The 22,418-nt window shown below is 41.2% G+C and overlaps 1 protein-coding gene across 2 annotated transcripts in view; it reads left to right on the top strand.

Moving 5' to 3' along the window:
* gabrd (gamma-aminobutyric acid type A receptor subunit delta) overlaps positions 1-22,418 on the top strand; it is a 68,556-nt gene that overhangs the window by 39,585 nt on the left and 6,553 nt on the right. For both annotated transcript variants that reach the window (XM_058784034.1, XM_058784033.1), the window contains exon 4: positions 22,385-22,418. This exon is cut by the window's right edge and continues 187 nt beyond it. In XM_058784034.1, the coding sequence (XP_058640017.1) occupies positions 22,385-22,418 (34 nt within the window). The remainder of the gene's footprint in view (positions 1-22,384) is intronic.

Below are 22,418 nucleotides of genomic sequence, written 5' to 3'. Positions count from 1 at the left end.
TAGATCTTCAAAGCTCGGACAGGACAGAGCAAGTGAAGCCTTTCATCCTCGCCTGAAGAAAAAGGAGGAGGATGGAAAGAGTGAAGTGTGACCACCTGAGAGCGAAACGATGCCGGATAAAACCTTAGGAACATAGCCAGGTCTAGGCCGTAAAGTCACCTTGACCAGACCCGGGGCGAAATCCATACACATCTCGCTTACAGAGAGAGCTTGCAAGTCCCCAACTCTTTTCAAAGACGTAAGCGCCAACAAAAGAGTAACCTTAAGAGTCAGAATCCGTTCTGGAGCTGACTCTAAGGGCTCAAATGGGGCCACCATCAGACCCTCAAGGACGACTGATAAGTCCCAAGAAGGAACTCCAATTGGGCGTACTGGTCTCAGACGCCAGATACCACGCATAAACACAGAGACCAACCAATGTCTCCCCAAGAGAATCTCATCCAGCTCTCTTCGAGAGGCGATGGCCGCAACATAAACCCTTAAGGTGGTAGCAGCTGCCCCTGCCGCAAGTTTCTCTTGCAGGAACTCTAGCACTGAACCAATAGGGCAGCTGACTGGGTCCACTGCTTGGGCTAAACACCAGGACTCAAAGACCTTCCATTTGGAAGAGTACAGCTTTCTAGTGGAGGGGGCTCTAGCACTAGCAATAGTCTCCTGAACCTCAGCAGGAAGGCCAGAAGTTAAAACCTGTGACCCTGGATGGGCCATACCCACAGCTTCCAGATCTCGGGTTGAGGGTGCCAGATCTTGCCCTGAAGCTGAGAGAGCACGTCCTGCCTGATCGGAATCTCCCAAGGGGACTGATACAGGAGAGGAATCAGCTCCGAGAACCACGTCTAGGATGGCCAGAACGGGGCTACGAGAAGGAGACGGACACCGCTCTCCTTGACCCTGCACAGAACTGCCAGAATCAGCTTGACGGGCGGAAACGCGTACAGCCTCATGTCCGGCCAAGGGTGAGCGAACGCATCTATGCCCAGAGGTGCCGTGGAACTCAGGGAGAACCAAAGCGGGCATTGGGACGACTCCTGCGACGCAAAGAGGTCCACTTCCGCTTTGCCGAACACATTCCAAATCTGGGCTACCGTTTGGCGGTTCAACATCCACTCCCCCGACCTGAGCTTCTGTCTCGATAGAAAGTCGGCTGCGAGGTTCATTACTCCCGGTACGTGAACCGCTCTCAAGGAGAAGAACTTGTCCTGAGCCCAAAGGAGGAGACGGCGTGCATGCCTGTTTAGGGTGCGCGACCGTGAACCCCCTTGGCGATTTATATGGGACACTACCGCCATGTTGTCCGTCCTGACAATCACGACACCCCCTGAGTGAGGGGAGAAAGTGAATCAATGCCAGGAAGACAGCTCTCAACTCCAGGCAGTTTATGTGCCATGAGAGGAACTCTCCTGCCCAAACTCCGCACGCCGGTCTGCCCTCGAAGACCGCACCCCAGCCTGTCAGGGATGCGTCCGTCGTGACCATCTGACGACGGTGAATCGAGCCCATTCTGACTCCACTCTGGAGAAAACGGGGATCCCGCCATATTAAAAGGGTGCGAAGACAACTGCGCGACACCCTTACTAGGCGAGTGGCTCGTCCTGTGGAGTGGACCCCTGAAAGTTTCATCCACCAAAGGAACGGCCTCATGTGAAGCAACCCCAGAGGCAGCACAGGGGAGGCTGCGGCCATGAGGCCTAAGAGCCTGCAACAAGTGCTCACGGAGACATGATGGACTAGCTTGAAACTGGCCAAACATGTATTGAGGCCGGAAATCCGGGCAGGAGCTAGATGGGCCTGCATTTGAATGGAATCCAAGTGCACTCCCAAAAACATAGTTTGTTGGGAGGGGGAGAGAACACTCTTCTTGGTGTTCATTCTGAGGCCAAGAGCACGAATGTGGCGTAGGACGACATCCCTGTGACGGCTCACTGACTCCCTGGAGTGGGCCAGGATAAGCCAATCGTCCAGGTAGTTGAGTACACGAATGCCCTGGAGCCTCAAAGGGGCCAGAGCAGCATCCATGCACTTTGTGAACGTCCTCGGAGCCAAAGCCAGGCCAAAGGGAAGAACCTTGTATTGGTAAGCCTTGCCTCCAAAAGCAAACCAAAGGAACTTCCTGTGCCGCCGAACGACCTGAATATGAAAATAAGCATCTTTCAGATCGACAGTGACAAACCAGTCTCCCACTCAAATCTGAGACATAATAGTCTTTAACGTCAACATCTTGAACTTCCCATTGTAAAGGGAGAGGTTGAGATGACGCAGGTCCAGAATGGGTCGTAGACCGCCGTCCCTCTTTGGCACAAGAAAATAGCGACTGAAAAAGCCTCGTTCCAGGTCCGATTGAGGGACTTCCTCTATTGCTCCCTTGAGGAGGAGGGAGGACAGTTCCTGCTGTAGCACAGAAGCCTTTGAGGCGCTGCTTACTACTGTCAGGTGAACCCCGTCGAAGCGGGGAGGATTGCGGCCGAATTGTGCGGAGAACCCAAGGCGATACCCCTGGTAGACGCTCCCATTCATGAATGAAATGCGATAGAGGAAGCAGAGTGTTGTAGTCTAGAAGACATACCTGAGTTGGGGTGTCGAGAAGGTCTGGAGGGGGTGATGTTGTCCACCACGAAGGAAAGCCTATGGCGTCCTTGGTTAGGATGAGGGAGTCCACGGTGACCGAAGGCTGTGGGAGAGAACCAAATGTGTCTCTTAATAATAATAATAATAAACTTTATTTTCTATAGCGCTTTTAAATGGAGATCTCAAAGCGCTTTACAACAACAAATAAAACCATACACAATAACAATCAAAAACACGACAAATAAAAACAAAAAAATTTTTTTTTTAATTAAAAGCTACCCTAAAAAAATGAGTTTTAAGACGAGATTTAAAAGTGCTAAGATTTTTAGCTTGCCTTATCTCAATCGGTAAAAAATTCCACAGTTTTGGAGCTAATGATGAAAAAGCCCTATCGCCCATCAATCTTAAACGGGTTAAAGGAACGGTTAGAAGACCAGTTTCAGAAGAACGAAGGTCACGTGTTGGAATATAAGGAATTAAAAGCTCAGACAAATATTGAGGTGCCAACCCATGTAAAGCCTTGTAAGTAAGCATCAGAATTTTAAAATCAACCCTAAAACTAACAGGAAGCCAATGCAAAGACTCCAAGACTGGTGTAATATGATCTCTCATCCTAGTTCTAGTAAGGATTCTAGCAGCCGAGTTTTGCACGACCTGCAATTTGTTTAGGGTAGCTTTTGACGCCCCAGCCAACAAGGCATTACAATAATCGATCCGAGTAAACACAAAAGTGTTAATCAACCTCTCAGCAACAGGAAAAGACAGCATTGGACGTAGTCTGGCAATATTTCTAAGATGAAAAAAAGATGTTTTAACAGTGCTTTGAACATGAGGTTCAAAAGTTAAATTGGAGTCGAAAATAACCCCAAATTCTTTAGTTTTGTTTTAAACTCCATAATTGAACCATCAACGGACAAAGTAATCGACCCAGCTTTACGTAATTGGTGAGGTGAACCAATGAGCATAACCTCAGTTTTTTCACTGTTAAGACAAAGAAAATTTTGTGACATCCATTCTTTTATCCTAGAAATACAAGTGGAAAGAAAATCAACAGACACAAAATCGTTAGGTTTAGTGTGCATATAAATCTGAGTATCATCTGCATAAAGGTGAAATTTTAGACCAAGAGATCTCAAAAGCTGACCAAGTGTAAAAATATAGATGTTAAAAAGCAAGGGGCCCAAAATTGATCCCTGAGGAACTCCAGATTGCACAACACCAATTTTAGACCTAAATCCACCCATGGCAACAAATTGCTTACGATCAGAGAGGTAGGACTTAAACCAATTAAGTGCAATACCAGAGACCCCAAAGACAGTTTCTAAACGAGTAATTAAAACCGAATGATCTACAGTGTCAAAAGCGGCACTGAGATCAAGCAGGATCAAGATCGAAAGATAACCAGAATCTGCAGCAATTAACAAATCATTAGTAACCTTGACCAGTGCTGTTTCAGTACTATAAAATTTGGAAGCCAGATTGTAAAGGTTCAAAAGATTGTTTTCAGTCAAATGAGAAATTAACTGAGAAGCAACCACTCGCTCCAGAATTTTAGCAAGAAAAGGAAGATTAGATATTGGACGAAAATGTAAAAGGTTTACACAGTCAATATTTGTCTTCTTTGGTACTGGGGTAACTGCAGCAATTTTAAAACTTGGCGGGACAACCCCAGTACACAAAGAGTCATTTATAATGCTCAAAACAACAGGACACAAGGAAGCAAAACATGACTGAAACAGACTAGTAGGTATGGGGTCAAGCAAAGAAGTGACTGGCTTCATTTGAGAAACCTCCTTTTGAAGAGAATATGAATCAAGTGTACAAAAATATGAAAAAACAGTACCGGAATAAGAAACCGAAGAGGGCGACAATAAAATAGAGGCACAAATACCCTTGCGTACATTATCAATCTTGGTAGCAAAAGAGTCAAGAAACTTATTACAAAGATGAGTTGAAGCAGTAACATGTAAAGAACTATTACACTTCAGCAATCTGTTAATACAGTTAAACAGTTGTCTCGGGTTTCTCTGGTTGTCATCAATCATCTTAGAAAAATAATCCGATCTAACAGAAACCATTCTAAGCTTATACTCTTGTAAACAATCTTTCCAAGCTTCATAATTAACAGTCAAACCAGAAAGACGCCACTTCCGCTCCATTTTACGACAAGATGTTTTCATCATACGCAAGTCATCATTATACCAAGGAGCAGGACGCACAAAAGAAACAGAACGTGACTTTTGAGGAGCAAAAGTATCAAGGCCAGACAGGAGAACAGAATTTAACATGGAAACCTTTGTCTCTAATGGATCAGACAAAGAAAAACTACTTAATGAGGAATCAATAAAAACAGAAAAATCAGAAAGCTCAATTGATCTCCATTTCCGATATGTCATAATACGAGACGAGGAAATATTAACACCAGGTAAATACAGATCAAAAAAGATTGCCAGATGATCAGACAATCCCAAATCAACAGTAGACAACTGAGACACAAGAGAACCACTTGAAATCACCAGGTCTAAAATATGTCCTTTGTTATGTGTAAAACAGTCAACAAACTGATTCAAGTCAAAGCACTCCAGTAGAGACAAAAAGTCTTTTGTTAATGCAGAATCTTTTTTGTCCATGTGGATGTTAAAATCCCCCTGAATAAGAGTTCTCTCAAATTTGAGGCACAAATAGGACAACAGCTCAGCAAATTCAGGTAAAAAGTCTTTGTTTGCCTTAGGAGGCCGGTAGACTGTAGCTATAGCAGTAGGAGAAGACTCAGAAGTAGTCAAAACGAGGCATTCAAATGAATTAAACAAAGGAGAAGCTACGGGACTTAAACTGTATTGTTGATTATACAACACAATGATACCCCCACCTCTACCAGAGGATCGCGGGAGATCAAATAACCCGTAGCCAGCAGGAGTAAGTTCGTTAAAAAGCAGACCATCCGACTGCTTGTGCCATGTTTCAACCAGACATAGAATGTCCAGTTTTCTTTCCACAATAATGTCAGATAAAGTCACAGCTTTGTTGTTAACAGAACGAGCATTAAAAAACGCCGATTTCAACAGGCGCGGGGACTCAGAAAATGCCCGAGAGATCTCTTTATGTATAGGCACAGACAAGTTGCTATAGTTAATCCCAGCTGGTCTGTACAGCAGCCTTTGAGGTTTACGAACAAATGTGGGACAGGACACAACATCAGATGACAGATGAGCAAAACTGCGCCTTGAAGGCGATGGATGTAGCGTTTACGCGAAGAATTCCAGCATCTCCGCAGATTGTGTAAATGTCATTTGTCAAATAATAGCTCCGCTTTAGTTTGAACAGCTGACAAACAGTGTACCTTAAGGCCATGCAGGAGGAATCCACACTAACAGCAGCCTCGCAGAAGTGTAAATCCAAAGCAGGGCAACAGGAAAGTTGGTTCCAGTGACAAATACTCAAAAATAGTAGCAATAATCCAACACGTGAATTGTAGTTCCACATCTCCGTATAGGAAGACGACACAACGGTCTTCTAAGCTCCAAAACCGTTTATCACACAAAAGCATCCGCAGTAGTAGTAAATAATAAAACAAACAAAAACGGGAGAAAGGAGCGGCAGCCAAACGCGCCAGCGTACCCCTTCAACCGGAAGAGTTGAAGGGGTCTCTTATCATGCGAGCCACGGGTGACGAAGGACCAGGTAGTAGGGGGAGAAAGCTTGATGCATCTCCCGACTGCCACACTGAAAGAGACTGAAGATGGCCGTTTGCTGCACACCGAAACCTGCTGGGCGGATGTGACAGATCTGCGTGAGGAGAGTGTGTTAGAGGTGGGCAGAAACGTTTGAACGGTCTGGCCCTGCCTCGTGAGGATTCTGGAAAAACTCTCCTCATCCCGACCCGAGAGTCAGGAGCGACTCGATGGAGCTGAAGCGGCAGGCCTGTCAGGCCGCTTCAGATCAATCCTCCTGCGTGGTCGCCGGTGGGGCAATGGTCGGCCGCGGGCTCCCCAGACCGTGGTCGGAGGGGGATGAACCGGGGCGCTGCTCCTACTGGCGGTCTCCTTTCTGGGCAAGGAACGCTCTCTAGACAAGGAGGAGGAGGGGGTGTTAGAGTGGTCCCTCGCTCTCCTAGGCATAAACTGCCTGAGGGCAGCTGACTGAGACTTGGCAGATCGAAACTTCTCCACCACAGAGCTGACCGCCTCCCCAAATAGTCCAGTTTGAGAGATGGGGGCGTCAAGGAGAAAAACTCTCTCTTTCTCACGAATCTCAGTGAGATTAAGCCATAGGTGGCACTCTGCAGCTACCGAACCCGCCATAGAGCGTCCTACAGCACGAGCAGTGTGTTTAGTTGCTCTCAGGGCCAGTTCCGTGGCTTTACGGAGTTCTTTGACTGCCTCTGGAGTCAGCCCGCCACCCTCATCCATTTCTTTGAGGACATCCGCCTGGTTGGCTTGGAGGATGGCCATAGTGTGGAGGGCCATGCCTGCCTGACCAGCTGCAATGTAGGACTTCCCGATAAGGGCGGAAGTGGTCCTACATGGTTTGGTTGGAAGGAGGGGGCGGGACTTCCATGAAGGCGGGAGGAAAAAGGCTGTTTCCAGGATCTGGAGATCTCGTGATGCAAATCGCTGAAAAAAGGTAGCTTCCTCCGTTCAGGCCTAGAATTTGGGCCACTAAGGAATCGCTCGTCAAGCTTAGACGACTGAGATTTGCGGGGCTCATCGGGCCAATCAATGGAGAGCTTTTCAGTGGCGCGCAAAAGCATATCCACGAGCTCTGAGTAGGCTGCAGAAGGCCGCTCTTCCTGGCTGCTAGGCGGGAGAGCATCGACTAAAATCGGTCCGAAATCCTCAGAGTCGGATGCTGCTGTGAATACCATGTCATCTAGGCCGAAGGAAACGGCGTCGCGTGCCTCCAGGCTAGGACATAAATACTCATGCGCGAACTCAACCGGAGAATTCACGAGCACGTGCTCAGGCGAGAGAGGGCGAGAAAAGGCGAAGACCGTCTGCTCACTATCCATCGCCTCGAGCTCCACATCCGAGCCCCAGGTCGTGGATTCGCGGAGGGCCTCAGCGGCCTCCGGAGCGCGATGGGGAAAAACGGATGACTCCCTCTCAAAAACCGCAAGCCTAGTGCAGAGAGTTTTGAGATGGAAGTTTTCGCAGAATTTGCATTTCGAGGTGCCGTAAACTGCCTCGCGCACGTGCGAAAAACCCATACATTTAACACACTTACCGTGCGGTTCGTCGTTCGCGATGAAGCGAGAACACGGCGGCTGACAGCGAAGATACTCCATTGCACTTCACCGCAAGGAGAACAGAGTTCCACTACTGCAATTGCCGAAGTGCAGACGAAGAAAATCCCAAGAAAAACGATCAAAATCGGCCCAGAAAAATCGCAACAGAAGGGCTAATATGGCCGCTTCGTGAAGGCAGAGAAATCTGAGGAGCAGATGGCGCGTTCGCTAGTATAAGGATGGCGACGTAAGAACGTCGAAGACGGCATCCGCGCCATCAGCCAATGAATTGGCATGATTCTATAAGGGCTTCAGACAATCGGCACACCCAGAGGGCGTTCCCAAAGCGGCTTAGCTTACGCAGCGTTGAGTGAACCTATGAAAGAGAACACACACACACACACACACACACACACACACACACACTACAACACAGTCTTACACACTGATGAGACAAATTCAAAACAATACTACAAAAACCGGTAATAAGTGTTTACAGTTTTTTTGGATTGCTTAAGCACGATTTTCAAAACAGGGCCCGTGTTTTCAAAACACTACACACAATTAGCACAACCACACACCCAATTAGCAAAACACTACAGATCCTTTGCATAATTAAACACTCTTGTAAAAACTATACACTTCTGTTTAAAAACCACACTTTGTTACCATATGAAACACACGTTTCACATTACTATACTCTGTTTGCACGAGTTACACTCTGCTGTGATAAACCTAAAACACTTTTAGCACTTCTACTTCCCTATGATTAGAGTAGGCTACCATCAACAAAGTACAAATATAATGTAAATCCACCAAACACTACACAAGACCAATGTTGCAGACTGAAGAAACTCATTTATTTCTCAACACGCCCAAAATGTTGACATGGAGATTCATAATACTGTAACAAAATGTCACTTTACGTATTGTACTGTAAGTTTACTGTAAAAATAAAAATAAAAAAAAATAGACATTGTCTCTTCGCCTAGCTGGATCTGGCCAGAGAATTTCATCAACATCGCAGGCAATGTTGTCATTAGCAAGACACCTTGGAAAGAAACGTCTTGAATGACGAATCCATCCTTGCATTGCTGCTACCTCCATCTGGTCACAGGCCTCCTCCATGGCTTGGATGAGGGGTACCTCAGCCTGGAGACGGAGATCATATACCTTCCACCGCCATGCCGAGAAAAACTCTTCTATAGGGTTGAGGAATGGAGAGTATGGTGGAAGATATAGGACGGTGAAATGTGGATGTTGCTGAAACCAGTTCTGAACCAGAGCAGAGCGGTGGAAAGACACATTGTCCCAGACAACAATGTATTGCATATGATTGATTTGATTTGCTGCTGTTATGTTGTGCAGTTGGTCCAAGAATGTAAGTATGAGTGCTGTGTTGTAAGGGCCCATATGGGCATGGCGGGGGAGGACCCCATTCTGTGTAATGGCTGCACAGAGTGTTATATTACCCCCACGTTGCCCTGGGACATTGACTATAGCCCTGTGGCCAATGATGTTTCTTCCCCTCCTTCGTGTTCTCGTCAGGTTGAACCCAGCCTCATCCACGTAAATGAACTCATGCTGGATCTCCTCTCCATCCATTCGTAAAACTCCCTGAAGAACAGTGTCAGGCAAAATTGTGTAGTTCAGTGTAGATCTAGTATACATATTACAGTACAGTAAAAGATTATGAGACAGTATGCAAGATCACACTGCTGAAGTGAATACATACCTCTGCATAATCATGACGCAGTCGTTTCACCCTTTCGGAATTGCGCTCGAAAGGCACTCGATAAATTTGCTTCATTTGAATATGTTTTTTTTTTTAGGATGCGTGCCAGTGTTGATGTTGAGACCTGATGGATATTGTTGAAACTGGCATGGTTATTGACAATGTTAGCTTGGAGCTGATTGAGTGTTATAGCATTGTTGGCCAAAACCATGTTTACGATCTCCCTCTCTTGCTGTTCTGTGAACATAGGAGGCCTTCCCCCTTGTCGTTCCTGACCCTCAATCCTATGTAGAAAAAAAACAGTATATAATAGTACAGTAATTTCACAGGAAAAGGTAACAGAAGTGCTGATAGTGCATAGAATACAGTACTGTAAGCAGTTACTGAAACCGTGCAGATGTTTTTGATATGATGATATTTTTACAATACCTATTTTCCAGTGTAAATGTTCTTATCACACTTGCCACTGTGTATCGGCTTAGATTTGGCTGTACTCGCAGTCCAGCCTCCCTCAGCGTCAGGTTGACAACGTGGTCAACCAGTGTTGCGTGGATCTCATTTGTCAGATTCGGTCCTCTTTGTGCACCTTCTTGTCCTTGTCTTCCTCTTCCTCTACCTCCAGCATGGCCTCCATCTCTTCCTCTGTTGATGATTCCTCCTCCTCCTCCTCCTCCTCCTCCTCCTCCTCCTCCTCCTCCTCCTCCTCCTCCTCCTCCTCCTCCTCCTCCTCCTCCTCCTCCTCCTCCTCCTCCTCCTCCTCCTCCTCCTCCTCCTCCTCGTCTTACTCTTTCTCTGACTCTTTCCATTATGCTTGAAGACCGGTGAACTCACCTGCTGCTTTTTATAGTGCTTATACACCTGATTGGTGTGTCTACAATTAAGCAAACAAGTGTTTGCACACCTGATGACTGTGTTGAACCAATTGGTTGGACGATGCAGTAATTTGACAGTCAGTGCTTTGGTATTGCAAGGAAGTGACTTCATGATAGATTTTCGTGTGTAATGTATGTTAAGTGTGTTTAGTGTTTTGCAAATCACTGTGTGTAGAGTTTTGCAACAAGTGTGAGGTTGACAATGTGCTTATAGTTGTGCAAATATGGGCTGATGTTTTGCTTCTTGAGTGTAAGGTTTTGCTAATAGTGTACTATTTTTAATTTTAGTGTGTAAGCAATCCAAAAAAACTGTATTAATAAGTGAGTAATGACTTATACGATGAACTAATGACTAGATGTTTTGAGGGGTAAGACTGTAGCACAGAGAACTATATAATACATTTTCAGCAACATGACAATATTAACTGATAATGTAGAAAACCGCAGACAAATGTACGTAATCAGTTGCATTACCAAAGCAATCACAACTTGCTCAAAATTATGTCATATGATGTGCACAAGTGATAGATGATGTGGAGGTTGAACAAGTAGTTTTGAGAATTTCATTTCTGATCTGAGAAATGCACCAAAGCCACTGAGAAAAACTGTAAACTGACTTTAGCCCTTTTATCTCCATCGAAGGTTCTGATAGGTGTGTGATACATTTTGACTCCTAGTGTTTCCACTTTGGTAATTGTGCGCTAATTGAGCTCAAACTTTGCAGACTTGAGTGAACAATATTGAATGCTAGAGTTTTGCAGTAACAGTTCACCAAATCTGACTCGTGTGTCAAAGCAGAGGAATGGTGTTTATAGTTTAGGGAAATGGGTGTGCTTTTTTAAAAATGGCGTTATGGTTTTGAAATTTTAGTTCAAAAGCCTGATTATAGTGTCTTAGCAATCAAGAAAAACTGAAACACACCTCACACCACAGGAAAATCTGATAAGGTGGATCTTTAGAACCACCAAGATAATCGGGACATTACCTAGGATTGTCGGAAGGGGAGAAATCGGCCCAAAATCAGCCCGATTATCTTGTGGTGTGTACCCAGCATAAGTTTGGACTTTGTTTGCACTGTTTTCTCTTGTGCTAGTTGTCATGGTTATTAATTTGATTTCGTGATTCTGATCAGGTGTGTCTTGTTAATTATCCTCATTTGGTCTGTGTATTTAAGTTTCAGTTACTGTTCAGTTTGAGTTTGTTGGGTCTCGTTAATGTTATGTGTGTCACCAACCTTCCTTTGCTTGGAAATTACCTATATGTGGATTTATTAAAGTTTTTATCTTCGCCTTCGTGCATATTCCACGAGACAGTATGTGACCGAATGTGTGCATTTATACAGCCTTTTACAATGGCTTTGAATACAACTCAACCAATCAGAAGTAAGATCATTTATAAACTTTAAGATTTTGACAGCAAAGCCCTGTGTTCATTTAATCATTATAACACACTCTATAAAAAATAAGTAGCATGGGTTGCCAGTGTGCTTACACATACAGTAACCACACATATGTCATTTATTACAGTTTTTTCAAAATGCTTACACAGTTTTTGAAACTATGGCTCCATTTCTCAAAACTCTACACACAAAACACACACACAACATACAAAACATCACACACATCTTGCAAAAGCAAACACTTCTTTGAAAACTGTTTTAACTGTTCTAAAAATTTTATTTTTGCATAGTAACTCTACACACAAAGATAAAATAATTAGCCACGTACACACCAAACTACACACAGATGTGAAAAATGTAAAACACTACTGTACATGCATATGCACTGTATTTATAGAATGTATGACTGATGAATTTTACACAGTTATGCAACTGAACTGAATTAATACTCAACTGACTTGAGCTGTAGAATGACACTATTGACTTGTTAGAGTTGCTTTACAGCAAAATGTGAATTTTGATACTACAGTTTTTGCCTATTGCTTGAACACTTTTTGCAAAACTTCGGCTCATTGTGTCAAAACGTTGCACACAAGACACAACACTGGGAAATAAACCAGTCACATCTATGTCGAATTGAAACTCTGCTATCAAAACCTAACAATCCTTTGTCAAAATGTCACTCTGATGACAAAACGATACACACTTGCATCATATGAATGCACTTTCAGATTAGCAGCAACACACTAGTGTACTTTATATAAAACACTGCAGTCTTTAATTTTCACTGTTTTTATTCAGTTCATCAGTTCAGCAACAACCAAAAATGAAAGTACTGAAAGGTTACAAATGACATAAACTCAATACTGCACATCACAGTACTATACTTTACAGTATAGTAAATGCAGTAACGCAAAAATAAAACAAAATACACTACTGTAAATACAGAAAAACAGGCCTTTTACCGATCTTGTCGTCTGTTTGGGTCTGGCCACAGGATCTCATCAACGTCACAAGCGATATTTTCTCTTACTAAGCAACGGGGAAAATAACGCCTTGTGTGCTGAATCCATCCATGGATTGACATTACCTCAATGTCTCCGCATGCCTCTTCCATTGCCTGTAGAAGAGGCATGCGGGCATGTTGTTGGTGACCATATACGCGCCATTTCCAAGCGGAAAAAAATGATTCGATAGGGTTTAGAAACGGCGAGTAAGGGGGCAAGTATACAACTTCAAATTGATCATGGTTGGTGAACCAGTCCCGGACCACAGCAGCCCGGTGGAAACTAACATTATCCCAGACAACAACAAACCTGGGCTGCTCTGATCTGTCCTGTACAGCTGCATCATGAAGTGCATCGAGAAATGTTAGTATGTGTTGCGTATTGTAGGGACCTAGTTTGGCATGATGGTGTAGTAGCCCTCCAAGGCTTATGGCGGCACACATTGTGATGTATCCCCCACACTGCCCCGTGATGTGCACAATTGCCCTTTGGCCAATTATATTACGACCCCGTCGTCTATTTTTGCTGAGGTTGAAACCAGCCTCATCAATGTAAATCAATTCATGAGGCTATGCAGCTCAATCCATGTCCAAGATTTTCTGCAACAAAAAAATACATAGCATGGATGGCTGGCATTACTCAAAACACACAACTACAGTACTACACATACAGAACCCCCCCCACACACAGGTACCTGTGTCACTCTCTGCATGCATCTATGTGGTACTGATACAATGGTACATATTCAGCTATTACTGTACTGGATTACATAAATACTGTATTGTAAATGTAAAGGACTGCAACACTTACCTGTACATATTCTTGTCGAAGTCCTTTGACCCTGATACAGTTCCTCTCAAATGGGACCTTGTACAATTGCTTCAATGTGAATTAGACACGTCTGATCGTGGTAATGCCTACTCGATTGATGTTGATGAATACTTGCCTATCTGCAAGTATTTGTTCCCGTAGCTGGTGGAGACGGATTGCATTGTTTGCTCTGACCATTTCCACAATGGCAAATTCCTGCTGTTGGGTGAACAGGCGTTGCCGACCACCCCCAGAAGGTCTTCTAGTCATTCTGTAGAAACATGCAACCACAAATTGTTATTGGTTTGGTTCTTTTTTACAGTACTGTATACTGTACACAGTACTGTAACATCTCAATGATACACTTCTATGTACTATACTGTACTGTATGTTCCACAAAACTACCATTTTTTGTTACAAAAGGAGCACTAGCGAACTTGCAATACAATACATGTGATATGGTACAGTACTGTAAATACTGTAGATACAGTCTGGAGTGGAAAGTTGAAGACATATGTTTTCCAGTCTGAATGTCCTTATGATGGATGCAACTGTGAACCGGCTTTGATGTGGTAATTTGGAATACTTTTGATAATAGTTGGGTAAATGTATACTGGGATTGAAGCGATGTGGCTTGGTAAACGTTTTATTGCCAGTATAAAGGCTGATAATGGCTGAATAAAAACAAAAGAATAATGATAAAAGAATAATAAGGATTTTGTCTCATACCTGGCGGAAGTGTGAAAGGTTCTGTTTCCTTAAACTAGTTTCATGCATTTCTTTTTCAACACATTTACAGGTAAATCCTAGTATTTTAAATTTGCGATTAATCATGATTAATCACAGCCCGTGACTGTGATTAACGCGATTAACAGCACTAATATATATATATATATATATATATATTATTGATATTATATATATATATATATATACACGTGTATGAATGTGTGTGTGTGTATATATATATATATATATATATACTGTATACAGTGGCCAATAATATTGGCACCCTTGGTAAATATGAGCAAAGGTGGCTGTGAAAATAAATATGCATTGTTTATCCTTTTTATCTTTCATTCAAAAAATTCACAAAATTCCAACCTATCCTTGAAGTAAAACAATTGAAAGTGGGGAGAAAATCTCATTGTGAAATGCTTTCTCTAGTTCATGTTGGCCACAATTATTGGCACCAATTATTGCAACGTCCTTTTCCCAGGGTAACAGCTCTGTTTTCTCGAGTTTGGTAAACACCTGATAAGAGATCAGAGACCATTTTTTTCATACAGAATCTCTCCAGATCTGTGTGAAGTTATTTCAAAAAGTGAAACTTTCATATATTTTACATTAATTACATGTAAAGTAAAACATTTCAAAGGTTTTTTTTGTTTTAATTTTGATGATTAGAGCTTACAGCTCATGAAAGTCAAAAATCAATATCTCAAAATATTAGAATATTTACATTTGAGTTTCAATAAATGACCATCCATACAGTATAAATTCTGGGTATCTCTTGTTCTTTGAAACCACAATAATGGGGAAGACTGCTGACTTGGCAATGATCCAGAAGATGAACATTGACACCCTCCACAAAGAGGGTAAATCACAGAAGGTCATTACTGAAAGGTGTGGCTGTTTACAGAGTGCTGTATCAAAGCATATTAAATGCAAAGTTGACTGGAAGGAAGAATTTGGGTAGGAAAAGGTGCACAAGCAACAGGGATGACCGTAAGCTTGAGAATACAGTCAAGCAAAGCTGATTCAAACACTTGGGAGAGCTTCACAAGGAGTGGACTGAAGCTGGAGTCAGTGCATCAAGAGTCACCACGCTCAGACGTCTTCAGGAAAAGGGCTACCAAGCCACTTCTGAACCAGAGACAATGTCAGAAGCATCTTACCTGGGCTGTGGAGAAAAAGAACTGGACTGTTGCTCAGTGGTCCAAAGTTCTCTTTTCAGATGAAAGTAAATTTTGCATTTAATTTAGAAATCAAGGTCCGAGAGTCTGGAGGAAGAGTGGAGAGGCACAGAATCCATGTTGCTTGAAGTCCAGTGTGAAGTTTCCACAGTCAGTGATGATTTGGGCTGCCATGTCATCTGCTGGTGTTGGTCCATTGTGTTTTCTGAAGTCCACAGTCAATGCAGCCATCTACCAGGAAGTTTTAGAGCACTTCATGCTTCCTTCTGCTGACAAGCTTTATGGAGATGCTGATTTCATTTTCCAGCAGGACTTGGCACCTGCCCACACTGCCAAAGGTACCAAAAGCTGGTTTAATGACCATAGTGTTACTGTGCTTGATTGGTCAGCAAACTCACCAGACCTGAACCCCATATTGTCAAGAGGAAGATGAGAGACACCAGAGCCAACAATGCAGATGAGCTGAAGGCCACTGTCAAAGAAACCTGGGCTTCCATACCACCTCAGCAGTGCCACAAACTGATCACCTCCATGTCATGCCGAATTGAGGCAGTAATTAAAGCAAAAGGAGCCCCTACCAAGTATTGAGTACATATACAGTAAATGAACATACTTTCCAGAAGGCCAACAATTCACTAAAAATGTTTTTTTTATTGATCTTATGAAGTATTCTAATTTGTTGAGATAGTGAATTGGTGGGTTTTTGTTAAATGTGAGCCTAAATCATCACAATTAAAAGAACCAAAGACTTAAACTACTTCAGTCTGTGTGCATTGAATTTAATTAATTCATGAGTTTCACAATTTGAGTTGAATTACTGAAATAAATTAACTTTTCCACGACATTCTAATTTATTGAGATGCACCTGTATATGTATGTGTATATATATATACTGAATATGCATACAGCACAGATGCATATTCGGTGTGTGTGTGTGTGTGTACCACTGATCTATATATAATGACTTCAAAACGATTGCTTTCAACGAAATCATTGAAACATTTGCAGTAAGCCTACTGTACGAATAAAAACATTATTACAAAATTACATAAACAATGAATAACTACAAGACGAATGAGGGTATATGTGTAACTGTTATGCAAAGCATAAATCTTCAGATTTCAGAATGAGCACTTTGTGATTTTTTTTATTTGTGACCCTGGACCACAAAACCAGTCATAAGTGTCAATTTTTCAAAATTGAGATTTATACATCATCTGAAAGCTGAATAAATAAGCTTTCCATTGATGTATGGTTTGTTAGGATAGGATAATATTTGAAAATCTGGAATATGAGGGTGCAAAAAAATCAAAATATTGAGAAAATTGCCTTTAAAGTTGTCCAAATGAAATTCTTAGCAATGCATATTACTAATCAAAAATTAAGTTTTGATACATTTACAGTAGGAAATTTACAAAATATCTTCATGGAACATGATCTTTACTTAATGTCCTAATGATTTTTGGCATAAAAGAAAAATCTATCATTTTTGACCCATACAATGTATTTTTGGCTATTGCTACAAATATACCCCAGCGACTTAAGACTGGTTTTGTGGTCCAGGGTCACATATATATGTTGAGGTTGTGTCTGTCTAATGTTTATTATGTTCATCTGATGTTTGCTACTGTAATGAACATAACTTTTTAATAAGCAGGGGAAATTCCCAACATTAAAAAAATAACCGTTTACATGCCAAGGGTGTTTGCATTGTAAGAATGTACAGGGATACTTCAGATTTAAAAACCCTGACTTGTTAGGTGATGTTTTCTCATTAAATTTGTACAATTTCCTATCAGTTCAATGGAATGTATTGGAATAGTGGGGAATACCAATATGACGGCGCGGCAGCTTCACTTTCATGACGTCATGAGCAATCCAGTTCTCTATTGTAGATCAGTGGTGTGTGTACACACACACACAGACACACACATATACACACACACACACACACACTGAATATGCATATAAGCCAAGTCAGAAAGTCAGCTTCATTCATAAAGCACTTTGTACAATATGGATACAATGTAAACAGAAATACAAGGGGATAAATATAACCGTTATGATTTTTATATCTACATAAGGAATGTGACCTACAGTATATTTCCAGACAGATGTATTTAGATTTCAGCAGAGAGATCAGTTAGTTAGAGTTAGAGATAGTTAGTGTCTCATCTGTCTCTGTTGTGCAGTTTTGATCTTAAAACAAGCATTGATGGAGTTTCTCAATTTGTATTGTCATATTGTATCGTAAAGAATGTATCATTTTACATATTTTATTGTGAAGTAAAAATATCCAGCCTTAATTTATAGCCTACAGGGTCAGACATTGAGGACTCAGAGCAAAAAAGCCAAAACAATGCTCCCCAAATTCAAAATAATGGGGCAAAATAAGCCCCTGTACAATTAAACAAATTTTATTATGACTGCTGCGATTAAAGTGAGATGAATGAATGAATGAATGTTGAAGTGTTGAGCATTATAACCAAATATACACATTTTTAGCCAAACAGAGTTCAGATTAGTCACCGGCGATGAAGAACGTTACAATTTTTTACAATCGCTATGACATTTTTTCCAATACTTCTAACAATTTTCCTAAACTCTTAACACACCAACACACCTACAACACACAATTGACAAAACAGTTAATTTCATGTTCAAAATCACACACTGCGAACTGAACTCTAACACTAATTTTCAAATTACAATAATATACTAACACAATACACTACATCTAACACTGCAAACATGTCTCAAAATCAAATTATTATTCCAAAACACTAACACATGTTCTCTTCAAACAGGAACATTTAGTTGATCATAGCACAATATCATAAAAACATTAACATCAAATGGAATTACAGAAACTGTATTATTTTAGGTGTCAGGTCTGACCTTACAGTAATACAGTATATTGCATCGATCATAGATTGTGTTTTAACCTACAGTTTGTTTTTCTTTTTGGGTTTAGTAAATGCATGTATTTTGTCTTATTGCTGCAGAAATTCAATACAAAATTTGAATGACCCATCTCAGAGTAGCTTTATAGAATGAACGGTTTATGGGAGAAAAAGAGACTGAGACAGAATTGCTGCAGTAAAGGCTTTATTTGCAACAGGACATTAGAAAAACAAGAAAGAAAACAAGAATGCGTGAAAAGAAAAGATATGCAATATTCTGTCATTTATTATGTGAAAGTACAAAATATACAAACAGAAAAAAGCACAGAAGAATTATAAATAAATGTAATCTAATCTGCCCGGCCTTCTGCATTTGGCCACATGTTCTCATCCATATCACACCTGATATCTTCTCAAGCGATCTTCTCTTTTGCTATGCCTTATCCTTCCTGGTATTGTTCAGCTGTGATGTCTTGGCATTCAGCATCCATTGCATCCTGGAGGGACATTTGACCCTGTGGACGATGGTCAAAAACCTTCCATCTCCAGGCTCAGAAAAACTTCTCAATGGGGTTGAGGAAAGGGGAGTAAGGGGCAAGGAAAGGAGACATCATTCTCGAATGGGTGTCAGACCAGGCTCTGACTGCACTGGGTATGGTGGAATGCCACATTGTTCCATGTGATCACATATATTGGCAAGTTGTCTCCCACCTGTCCCCTTTCTCTGGCACCAGTCTTTGGTGCAGATCTTCTAAAATATCCAACCCGATCTCATGAAAGTGCGTATAAATAGTACGCCAAATAAAAATGAAAACTCATGGTATTAAAGGGTAGTATTAGGGTTGTGGGGAAGATGCGTATTATATGCACGTGAAAACTGCGTTTTATATGCACGCCAAACACGTTTGTATCATATATACACCAAAGTCCATTTTTCCGTATCAATTTTCCGAAAGTTTTAATTTTTATTTGGCATACTATTTATACGCACTTTCATGAGACCGGCCTCAAAATATCACATTTAAGCAGGAGTGCACTTTTACACACAAGATCGGCCCAAAGAGGTCTTCTTTTACTGTATATATGGTCATGCAACTGAAAGAACCTCAACACCTGAGTGTGTTTCCTAGATGGGAATCAGCTGTAATTTATATATTTGCATAGCTTCAATCACCTGTTTCTCATTAGCAATGGAATAAAATACAAGGGACATATTTGTGTTCCAATTCACAATATGAACAGCTGCTCACTTTGACTTTAGCCTATAATTTAGTTTTAGAACATGATGTTATCTGTTCTGACATACAGTATGAAAGCATTTGAAAATTTGCCAGTAAAATTACATTGTTTTGGTCTTGGTTGAGCTTGTGTGTAAAAAAAGTTCAAGCATTTTAAATTTGTGTTAACTGTATGCATTTTGTGTCAAAGCAACAATAAATGTGTTAATTGTATAGCCTACACAGACGGATGTTGTGCTAACTGTGTTAAGAGTTTAGGAAAATTGTTAAAAGTATTGAAAAAACTGTCATAGCGATTGTAAAAAACTGTATTTGGCATACTATTTATACGCACTTTCATGAGACCGGGCTCAAACTATCACATTTAAGCAGGAGTGCACTTTTCCACACAAGATCGGCACAAAGAGGTCTTCTTTTGCTGTATATATGGTCATGCAACTGAAAGAACCTCAACACCTAAGTGTGTTTCCTAGATGGGAATCAGCTGTAATTAAAAGTATTGAAAAAATTGTCATAGCGATTGTAAAAAACTGTAATTGACTGAATTCCACACTGAATTTTTGCGAGAACACAGAGCTCAAGCAGTGATGTTAATTCACGAACTGCTTCAGTGATGGGGAACGTTTTTTGCTCACTTTCTATATATAATTTACAGGGTTTTTTTTCAAGTGCTTACATTTTTAAAACTTTGCCTCTTTTTTTTTTTTTTTTACAAAACTTTACACAAAATTGCACACACAAAATGCAAAATGCCTCACATCACTTGCAAAATGAAGCACTGCATTCACAATATCACAAACACATCTCAAAAGCAAACATTTGTCTTACGTTGCAAACACCTTTACCATAATATTGTACTTTTCTGTTTTATATCATATAAACACACAGTTATTCAAAACCAAAAGCTCTTCTTTCATGAGCTCCTATGTACATTTCTTTTCAAGATTGAAAGTAATGGGCAGAGAGATGTTGAAACATTCACGGTAAACACGAAAGCAAGATTGAAAATAAACTTTTTTTTACTGTAAGCATTTGTGGTTGTGAATACAGTATTACACAGTACAAAAGAAAAGAAATACATCAACCATGTGTAGTTGTGTAGATGTGTATTTAAAGGCCTGTTCTAAAGCAGTGATTGGTTGGTGTTCAGTGAAGCACATGTGAGGAGTTAGTGTGAGGCACTTTGCTGTACACCCAAAGCGCTTTACAATCATATGGGGGGTCTCTCCTCAACCACCACCAGTGTGAAGCATCCACTTGGATGATGCGACGGCAGCCACAGGACAACGGCGCCAGTGCGCTCACCACACACCAGCTACAGGTGGAGATTAGTGATAAAAATCTGAAGCAATAATTACAAAAAAACATCAGTCTATATAATGAGGTGTATAATGAGGTGCTATGTATATGTGCTATGTGCAATATTGGAGTCCTGGAGTCTCTCTGTGTGGAGTTTGTATATTCTCTCCGTGTTGACATTGGTTTCCTCTGGGTTTCTCCCACAATCCAAAGATGTACAGGACAGGTAAACTGGAGACTGTAGTGAGTGTGAATATGAACGTGTGTGATGGACTGGCCATCTGTCCAGGGAGTTGTCCTGCCTGTGACCCAGGAAAGGCTCCAGCCTCATGACCCTTCATAGGACAAGAGCTGGGAAAATGTATGGAATAGATGGATGGATGTTCAGCACTGTAAGGTTTCTAGTCCTCCCTCTCTCTGCCACTCTTTTTTTCCCCACCAATGTGTCTTCCCTGATCCATGCTTCCAAACAAAATCATTCCGAAGCCATCCATTTATCAAAAGATAAGCAAAAAGAAAGAAAGAAAGAAGAAGAAGAAGAAGAAAAGACTAAAAATAGGACTTCTGGCTTGCCTTTCAGCTGAGATTGCATTTAGTTGTGTTTGGAATAATTATTATTCCATAATAAATATTCTGCTAAGATGTTATATTTCAATATAATTCCTGCAGAAATGGACAGAGTTTGTCATTGTTCTGATTTGAATGTGCTTTTATCAGTTTTGAAAGCAGTGTGTTAGCATTTGAAAAATATGCTGAAAATGTATAGTGTTTTGCCAGTTGTGGAGTATGTATGACAACAGTGTTTGTGGATTTACAAAAATGTGGTCATTGCATGCATTTTGTCTGAAAGCAATGAAAAATGATTCACAGTTTGCTCCGCATAGACTTCTGTATCGCTGAATGTGTGAACAGTTCAGAAATGTGGCTTCAGTATTGAACAATCCTTGTTAGCAATTGAAATGTTCATCAAAGTTGTCCCAAGACAAGAACTGGTATTGTTTTGGTTTTAGGACAACTTTGATGATAGGTTTTAATCCACTTCAAATGTTGACTACTGTATTTGACGCATTAACCAATTTGATGGCATTATACCGAACTGAATCTGAAGCTGCCACCAAACTTTGTGTGTGCCCTTGTCACACCACACTGACCACAGCACATACATTTTGTCACAGCACCACCTATTGGTCAAAAGTAATAAGTATTATTATTATCTATATTAATTATTGATTTTACCATGTTTTAGGAGGAAGAAGAACACAATTGTAATGCATAGCCTCTAATGGCTTATTGCTTGATTTAACTCAGAGCTTTAAAGTAAACTTGTCTGTAAATCTGTACAATACACAACAATAAGTCTAAGTATTGTTACTAAACAACTGTAAATGTTTTGTTTGTGTGCATTTGTTTTGACAGGAATACACCATGACAGTATTTCTGCGGCAGAGTT

The sequence above is a fragment of the Onychostoma macrolepis genome, chromosome 08 (assembly GCF_012432095.1).
Source record: "Onychostoma macrolepis isolate SWU-2019 chromosome 08, ASM1243209v1, whole genome shotgun sequence".
Lineage (NCBI taxonomy): Eukaryota > Metazoa > Chordata > Actinopteri > Cypriniformes > Cyprinidae > Onychostoma > Onychostoma macrolepis.
Note: the sequence above shows the minus strand (reverse complement) of the source record. Positions and strands in the feature narration are given on the sequence as shown.